Here is an 8409-nt window from a genome sequence, read left to right on the forward strand (position 1 = left end):
GAGCCCGGGCCGCGTTCTGTGGTTCCCCTGACAACCGCCGGAGGAAGTACCTCTCGGGGAATTGACGGCGGTTTTCTCCAATCGGAGAAAGTATCCGATCTGGGGGCGGTCGCTAATGAGAACATAGAGACGAAAAATAGAACGGCGTGTTTCGTTTGTGGAGGATCGAACGAGTTGATTAAGTCTTACGTCACAGGGCGCCACGAAGCGGTTGTGGCAGCGGGCGCCCCGTTACGTCATCAATCCGCGCCAAGCAGAATGGCGAAGGCCGCGGCGGGCTGTGGCCTTTTGCTGATCCGTGAGCAGTACCTGCTCAGCGCCCGCAGGGAAGGTAGAGCGCGGGCGGGATTCCTCCCTCTCCCCTCGGGATCCCCACGTGATTCTCCCAACTCTGCCCTTAGAACCCTCAGTCGGGTGCCTCCTTTGCCCTCCCTGGATTAACTGCCCTACCGGGCGCTTTCTAACTACGATTCCCAGAATTCCCAGCAGGCAGCCATGTTGGAAAGGGGCTTTGGTGCAGCCCGTTGGAGGAGGTGGCTTGGATGGGAGTCTGAGCAGGTGTCTAAGGAAGTGCCGGTATTGAGTTCACCAAGCGCTCTCCTATTGCTACTATTACTGTTCCTCCTACTAATAGCAGCAATATTACTACTATTAGAATAGCCCCTACTGTTCTTCATTGCGTTTTATTTTTTAAAGTGGTTATGGTGGTTTTATGGGTTTGCCTGTTGCTTTTTAAGTTGCTTTTATTGGATTGCTGTCTTTAGCCACTTCAATCAATAATTCTATCCCATTATTCTATTCTATTCTATTCTATTCTATTCTATTCTATTCTATTCTTCATTCCATTATTATATTCCATTCCATTCCATTCCATCTTGATTATGTAATTATTTAACCTCACCAGAGGTTTTTGAGATTGGACAACCATTTGTACAAAATGTTATAGGATCTCCTCCCGAAGCAGGGGGTTGGACTAGAAGACCTCTTAAGGTCCCTTCCAACTATTATTTTGTTAATATTGGTTCACTTAGGCCTTGATTGAAAATCACAAGATGGTGAGGACTCAGAAGATAAACACAGTGGCCTTCTACAACCAGGGGAAAAGTTGATTTTTTAAAAAAAATGAATTCCATATGCTTAGAAAGCTCTGAAAAAGTTCAAGCGATGACTGCAATCTTCTTTGATAGTAAATCAATGATTGTCTGTTTGGCAGGTGCAAAAGGAAGATGGGGCTTGCAATTCCTATGCTCCCCTTACAGATTTTGTAGTACCGGAATAATTTTGGATGACATCAACAAACCGGTTATTGACCGAATAATCAGAGTGGATCACGCAGGCGAATATGGGGCAAATCGCATTTACGCCGGTCAGATGGCTGTGTTAGGCCGAAGTTCAGTTGGACCAGTCATTCGTGTAAGCGTTTCTACCCCGCTTGTTCTGATTCTTTTTCTGTGCCTTAAGTTCAACTGGCAACCAAAACAGATTTTTATTACAATTATTTTATACAGTTAATTATCCACAATGATTTGTGAAGGAAACCCTTGTTGGCTGGCGTCCTATGTTGTCCAGGGGTCTTCAAAGTTGGCAACTTTTAAGACTTGTGGACTTCAACTCCCAGAATTTCTCAGCCAGCCCTGGTTGGCTGAGGAATTCTGGGAGTTGAAGTCCACAAGTCTTAAAGTTGCCAAGTTTGAAGACCCCTGTATTAAACCATAACACAAGTAGTCCTTGACTTACAACTGTTTGTTTTAATGACAGTTCACAGTTACAACGGCCTCGGGGGGGGGGAAAGGGGGTTTACAGCCTGTCCTCACATTTATGACTGTCATGTGGTCATATGATTGCAATTCAAGTGTTGGCAACCAGCTCACATTTATCACTGTTTGTGGCATCCTGCAATTATCTGTTCAAAATCTGAGAGCTTCCCAGTCAGTTTCCGACAAAAAAAAAATCAATTGGGGGAAGATGGATTGACTTTTTTTAAAAAAAAAAGCCACGTGATTTCCTTAACAACTGCAGCAATTTGCTTAGCAACCACAGCAAAAATAGTCATAAAATTGGTCGTGGTCACCGGGTGACTCACTGTGACTGACTTAGGACAGAAATTCAGGTCCCAACTGTGATCGCAAGTCAAGGACTATCTATATGATTGGATTAGGTCTGGCGTGGACTGTGGCTTGCATCTAACCATTGTTTATTGAAAATGTGGCTTGTGGCTCAGAGCAGTGCATGAACTCGGCTCATATGGGCTTCATGTTGGGTTAGCACAGTGGTTCTCAACCTTTTTAATGCCGCGACCCCAACCGGTTGTAAGTCGAGGACTAAACCGGTCATAAGTCGAGGACTAAACCGGTCGTAAGTCGGGGACTAAACCGGTTGTAAGTCGAGGACTACCCAACCGGTCGTAAGTCGAGGACTTTCCCTGCCCGGGAGCGCCGCGCATGCGTGGTTCCGCCCCCTGCGCCGGCCGAGGCGTAGCTGGCAAGGGGCAGAGACGGAGCAGGCCAACCACCAGCTGGCCCAGCCCAAGGGAGGTAAGGCACCCGCCGGAAAAGGGGAAAAAAATGGCAGACAAAAAAAATGGCGGACAAAAAAAATGGCGGACAGCCTTGCTTGGCGACCCCCATGAAATGGTCGATCGACCCCAAATGGGGTCCCGACCCACAGGTTGAGAACCACTGGGTTAGCAGAACTAAGAGACTGCAGTATCTCCAGATTGAGACAGCATACAGATAGAACATTTCTTGAACATTGGGAAACTGTCTTTATGTTTTTATTTTAATCCAGCATATGTTGGAACAAGAGAAGAACCATTTGAAACAAATGAAGGACTTGATGATTTTGTACAGAGTCCGTCCAACCATTTTGTTACCTGTGTGGGACGTTGCAGGCTATATGTTAGGTGAGCATCAGTGTTCTTATTTTCCTAATATATATCTATATCTGTGATATGTATCCTCCACGCACAGCCATGATGTTGATGTTTTCATTTTAGGTGCTGGCACAGCTTTGCTTGGGAAAAAAGCTGCTATGGCCTGCACAGTGGCCGTAGAAGAAAGCATCGCTGACCATTATAACAACCAGATCAGGGTCCTCGTGGAAGAAGATCCCGAGAAATATAAGGAGTTATTACAGGTATCCGTGTGTGTTAAAAAGATACGGATATAATGTAACGTATGATATTATTTTTGTTTCATTTAGAGCAGTGTATTTCAAACTTGGCAAATTGAAGATGTGTGGACTTTCAACTCCACAGCATACTGGCTGGGGAGTTCTGGGAATTGAAGTCCAAAACACCTTAAAAGTTCTTCAGTATGGCTGGGGAATTCTGGGAGTTACGATAGATAGATAGACAGACAGACAGACAGACAGACAGACAGACAGACATAAATAGATATAGATAGATGTGATTATTTAGCATAATAGATAGATGGATATAGATTATTTAATAAATAATAGCTAGCTAGATATTGCTAGCTAGAGGATAGACAGACAGATAGATATAGATGAGATTATTTAACAGATAATCGATGATAGTAGATGGATATAGATTATTTAATAGATAATAGCTAGATATTGCTAGCTAGCTAGATGATAGAGATATAGATTGATAGATGAGATTATCAGATAATAGATGATAGTGGATATAGATTATTTAATAGATAATAGTTAGATAGATATTGCTAGCTAGAAGATAGGTAGGTAGGTAGATAGATTTATTTGAGAAGGAATCTGGTGGGCCAAATTTCATTTTTTTTACAAGTTACATAGTTTTTGTTTTCTCACTTGACTTGCTTCTGGGATACACACCCTCCCTTCCCCACCAGATCATCAAGAAACTTCGGGATGAAGAGATGCAGCATCACGACACCGGACTTGACTACGATGCTGAACTGGTAAGTTGGCAACTACATCCTCAGAATTTGCATAATCAAAAGCACCCTAGCTGGCTCAGGAATTCTGGGAGTTGAAGTCCATGGGTCGTAAAGTTGATAGAGCCTATGCTCTATCAAGACATATTGAGAAGGGATGCGAGTGGCAAGAATTTCAGCAACTGGACCATGTCCCAAAGGGGAATAGTGGGAATAGATCTCAAAGCATCTAAGGGTGCTTTTTTTTTTAATCTTCATCATTTTCTTCTTTCCTGCCCTTTCAGGACATCCAGAAACTGGTAGATCTCTTTGCTGGGAACAGAGGAACTGTTTCCGAGAAACTGTTTACAAAACAGTTGAACCCTTATAGAACTGGAGCAATTGAGACACCATTTCTTAAAATAGCATTTAACAAAATAAAAGAGAATAATAAAAGGGGAATTTTTTTTTTCCTGCGGTTCCAGCCTGCTTGTTGGAAGAGGGGTTTCTCCTTGTGAGCTCAACAAGGACTCACGTGGGACTGGGACAGAACAGATAACGGAAAATATAAAATACCGTAGTTCTAATATTCAGTGTTCTTTCTTTTTTTCTTTCATAGACACCGGGATACTTCGTTTTGAAGAATGCTATACAACTTGGATGTAAAGCAGCCATATTTTTATCGGAAAGAATTTAAATTTGGTCCCGGTAGATTTATTGCGAATCAAGAGGTTATTACTTCTGTGTTTCCAGTAGAGAGAAACTATCCTTAGACCTTGTGGAAAAGTCTCTAGATGGGGATTCTTTTATTTTCTTAGTTCTTCCTGTCAGTTGGGGAAAGCTGGGGATGGTTACCATTTTGGCTCGTCTGTCTGAAATTGCTGGAAACTTGCTGGAGAAGTTTAGACAGCTCTTTTCACGCGCTTTCCAGCTGAAAAACTGACCGCAGTTTTGCTGCAATTTCCGGGGCAATTGCAACATCTTTTTTTTTTTCCAACGAAAGGAATTCCTTGTAGAATAGCCATTTAGCCTCCCCTCCCGGAGATACGTTAACTTATTATTAAAGTTTGTGCCGAAAAGCAAGTCACACTTCTTAAAAAAAAACCAATCACTGTGTTTTCAAACGGGAAGATTCGGGAGTAGACGTTGTTGAAATAAATGGTGCTTCATTTGAAAGATTTTATTTTAAGCTTCTTTTTTTTTCTTTTTAAGAGCAGCTTTAAGCGGGGGGGGGGGGGAGAGATGTTGTAAATCCTGCTAGCTAGGTCAAGTAAAATGGGGGCAAAATCCACTTAGCAGCTGTCTTGCCTAGCAAGAAAAATGTGAGGCTCAATTGCAGTGGTAAATCAAGGACTACCTATAATCCAGTTCCTTTCCACCCCCCCCCCTCGCCTTTCTCTGATCCCTTTTCTTCTGATCTGATTGCTGGCAGATTTCTGCCTTTGGAAAGGAGACGTGGCCCCAGATACAGAGGCTGGCAATCCTGGTCTGCTTGGACATCCTGGCTTGTCCCTCCCTCCTTCCAGCCACCGCCCCTGGCACGGCCCATCGTGGAGCCCGTTCGTTTGCTCTCTCTTTCCTCCTCCGTCTCCTCCTCCGCCTTCCACTCCTCTCTTGCGCTTCTCCCGCCCGGGCAGGGCTGGAGGGGGGCAACCCAGCGCCCGTCCCCTCGGGTCCCACCGCCCCTTCCTCCTCCTCCTCCTCCTCCTCAATCCCAGACTTTGGCATTTCCTCTGAGCTCATCCACTCAGTGACGCGCCGCGCTCCCCAGTCGGAAGAGGAAGCGAAAAAAACAAAAAAAAGTTTTTGCACAACTTGGCTGGTTCTGCAAGCGACGCCGTTCCTCCGCCGGGAACCGAGGCGGCCTCCGGCTCCAGGACGACGGACGCCCGGGCTGACCAAGCCGCAGCCGGCGACGGCCCTACAACCGCGAGTCGCCGCCGTCCCTTCGTCCAACCGTCAAGTCCCGGGGAAGTTTTGTTTGGGCGCCCGCGGGCGCCCGGCCAGACGAGCAGCAAGTAGCGGTCGCAGAGCTGGGAGCGAGCCCGTCCCGGGAGACGAGGGAAGCGGGAGAGGAGGCTGTCCTGCCCCGTCGGAGGAGCCAGAAGGCTGCCGGAGCCGCGGCCATGGGTTGAAGCAGCCAGAGCGGCGGGGCTCCGGCAGCAGCAGCGGCGCTGAGCTCGACGGGCGATGCACTCGCGGCGCGCTCAGAGGCACTGCTGCCAAGCCGGCCTTCTTCGAGGGACCTCGTCGCCCCGCCGGCCCTGAAGGCCCCCATGGCCGTCTACAGCCTCAACGTGCGCGTCTTCTGGCCGCTGCTGACCTGCGCCTGCACCCTCCTCGTCTGCCTGCTGCAAACGCTGCGGGGCAAGGCCGGCCCGACGGGCGGGGAAGCGGGCTGGCCGCTGCAGGCGCTTCTGAAGCGGCTGCCGTTGCCGCCGTTGCTGCTGCTGCTGCTCTTGCTGGCCGCGCTGGGCTTGGGCTGGCGCGCCTGGTGGACGGGGCGGCGGCAGCGGAGGCCCAAACGCGTCGGCGGCCCCGCCGCCGTCGGCAGCCCCGGCTCGGCCTGCAGCGGCCGGGAGCCCCGGCGCCGCGCCCTGCTGGACGGCTTCTACGAGACGCGGCTGCGGCTCTCGCCCCACGTGCTGGGCCACAGCAAAGCCCACGTCAGCCTGGTGGTGGGCGAGCTGGTGCGCGCCGGCAAGGCGGCCGGCCGGCTGGCCCTGCGCGGGGATTTCGTGCAAGTGGGCAGCGCCTACGAGCAGCACAAGGTGGGCAGCCCCGACGCCTTCGACGTGCTGCTGCCGCTGCGCCTGCCGCCCCGCCTGGAGCTGCGCGCCCTGCCTTGCGCCCCGGAGCAGCAGCAGGAGAGGCAGCCCGGCTCGCGGGGCGCCTTCCTCTGCGCCCTGCGCGTGGCCGCCGGCGCGCAGGGCTCCCCGAGCCGGGCTCTGTGCGTGGCCGCCGGCGAGGGCGAGGAGGCCGGGGCGCCCCTGCTGCTGTCGGCGGCGCTGGTGGCCCGCTGGTTCCAGGCGCAAGTGCAGCGCTGCCTCGGCGCCGTGCGCGCCCGCCTGCAGGAGCGCTGCCGGGTGCAGCTGCTGGCCGTCGGCGGGCCGCCCTCCCCGCTGGCTTTGCAGATCGCACCCCGCTCGGACTACGTCTGCTGCCACCTGTCTCTGACCGTCCACCTCACCCCGGCCATCCCGCTGGGCGAGGGGCTGTACCTCACCCCCTGGGTCTGCCCCCAGCCGTCGGCGGGGCCCCAGCTGGGCCTCTTCTGGACCCTCAACCTCTCCAAAGCGGAGCAGCGCTTGCTGGCCTGGCTGCGGGACCAAGTCCCGGCCGACTCCTGCCACCTGAAATGCCTGCAGATCCTCAAAGGGTTGAGGGAGCTGGGGGGCCGCGCTCTGGAGCCCCCCTGGGCCGCCCTTTGGGACCGGGTCCTCTCCTCCTACGTCCTCAAGACGGCGCTCTTCTGGGTGCTCCTGCGTAGCCCGTGGCAGGCTTGGGAGGACCGCTTGCTGGTGGCCCGGCTGGAGGACCTGGTGCTGTTCCTGGTGCAGGCGCTGCAGCGAGGGAGGCTGGCCCACCTGTTCCTCGGGAACCCCCATCTGCCTGAAATGCTGAGCTTGCCCAAATTCGTCAAGGAAGCCCTTCCGGTGAACCTGCTGGCTGATTTTGACCGGCCCACCTTGGAGAGGGTGGCTTCACAGCTGCTGAGCGTCTGGAAACAGGCGCCCAGGATCATCCGGGTCTACGGTGGCCACAGGTACCGAAAGCAGCATCTCACCTGAGGCTCCTTCTTCGCCCCTCGCCAGCCTGGATTTTGCACCCGAGATGAAGGTGGAATTGCTGTCTGTTCCCCAAGGCAACTTTCCTTGGGACTTTAGGGGCGGGGGCTAAGTCGGGTGAAAAATGGGGAGCTCAGTTCAATGGTGAGGACATCGGAAGGACCTTATCGTGAAGACTGTCTACATCGGACTTGAGGTCTTAAGAGTTGGACACGTGGGTTCCCTTCTGATCCTGTGCGGAACTTGGGGTCTGAGTCAAATTTGGGGTGTTTTTACCAGCAGGTTGGACACGAGGGGCTTGCCTGAAGGAGGGAGGTGTAGAAGATGGAGGGAGCATCACCAAAGTTCACCTAAGTTCAAGAGGGCATCTTCTTGGGGTTCACCAAAGTTCAAGAGGGCACCTTCTTGGGGTTCACCAAAGTTCAAGAGGGCACCTTCTTGGGGTTCACCAAAGTTCAAGAGGGCACCTTCTTGGGGTTCACCAAAGTTCAAGAGGGCATCTTCTTGGGGTTCACCAAAGTTCAAGAGGGCACCTTCTTGGGGTTCACCAAAGTTCAAGAGGGCTCTGCTTCTGACTTTTGCTCAGGGTTTCTGCCTTTGTCAAACAAAGGCGGGCAAAATGTTCAAGCCGCTTTTTGGTGGGTTTGAAGGGCAATTCTTGATAGGGAAAAGTTGAGAGTCCTACTTGGGAAATCTTAGGCTGTTATGACTCATTGCTCCTTCGTTTATTTTTTTTTATTTTTTTCCCCAGCCAAGTTAGGCATCGGAGT

General features: G+C 51.4%; 2 protein-coding genes across 2 annotated transcripts; both read left to right on the forward strand.

The window, feature by feature from the left end:
- The first annotated feature begins 120 nt into the window (after positions 1-120).
- On the forward strand, positions 121-5028 carry COQ7 (coenzyme Q7, hydroxylase). Its single transcript, XM_015826493.2, has 6 exons — positions 121-331; positions 1214-1413; positions 2788-2902; positions 2996-3135; positions 3828-3896; positions 4471-5028. Exons 1-6 carry the CDS (start codon positions 259-261, stop codon positions 4546-4548), a joined length of 675 nt encoding a protein of 224 aa, XP_015681979.1. The 5' UTR covers positions 121-258; the 3' UTR covers positions 4549-5028.
- Positions 5029-6127: 1099 nt separating this feature from the next.
- ITPRIPL2 (ITPRIP like 2) lies at positions 6128-7642 on the forward strand. Its single transcript, XM_015826334.1, has one exon. It carries the CDS (start codon positions 6128-6130, stop codon positions 7640-7642), a length of 1515 nt encoding a protein of 504 aa, XP_015681820.1.
- Positions 7643-8409: the final 767 nt, after the last annotated feature.

This window comes from Protobothrops mucrosquamatus, unplaced genomic scaffold (assembly GCF_001527695.2).
Source record: "Protobothrops mucrosquamatus isolate PMUCROS unplaced genomic scaffold, P.Mucros_1.0 scaffold_209, whole genome shotgun sequence".
Classification (NCBI taxonomy): Eukaryota; Metazoa; Chordata; class Lepidosauria; order Squamata; family Viperidae; genus Protobothrops; species Protobothrops mucrosquamatus.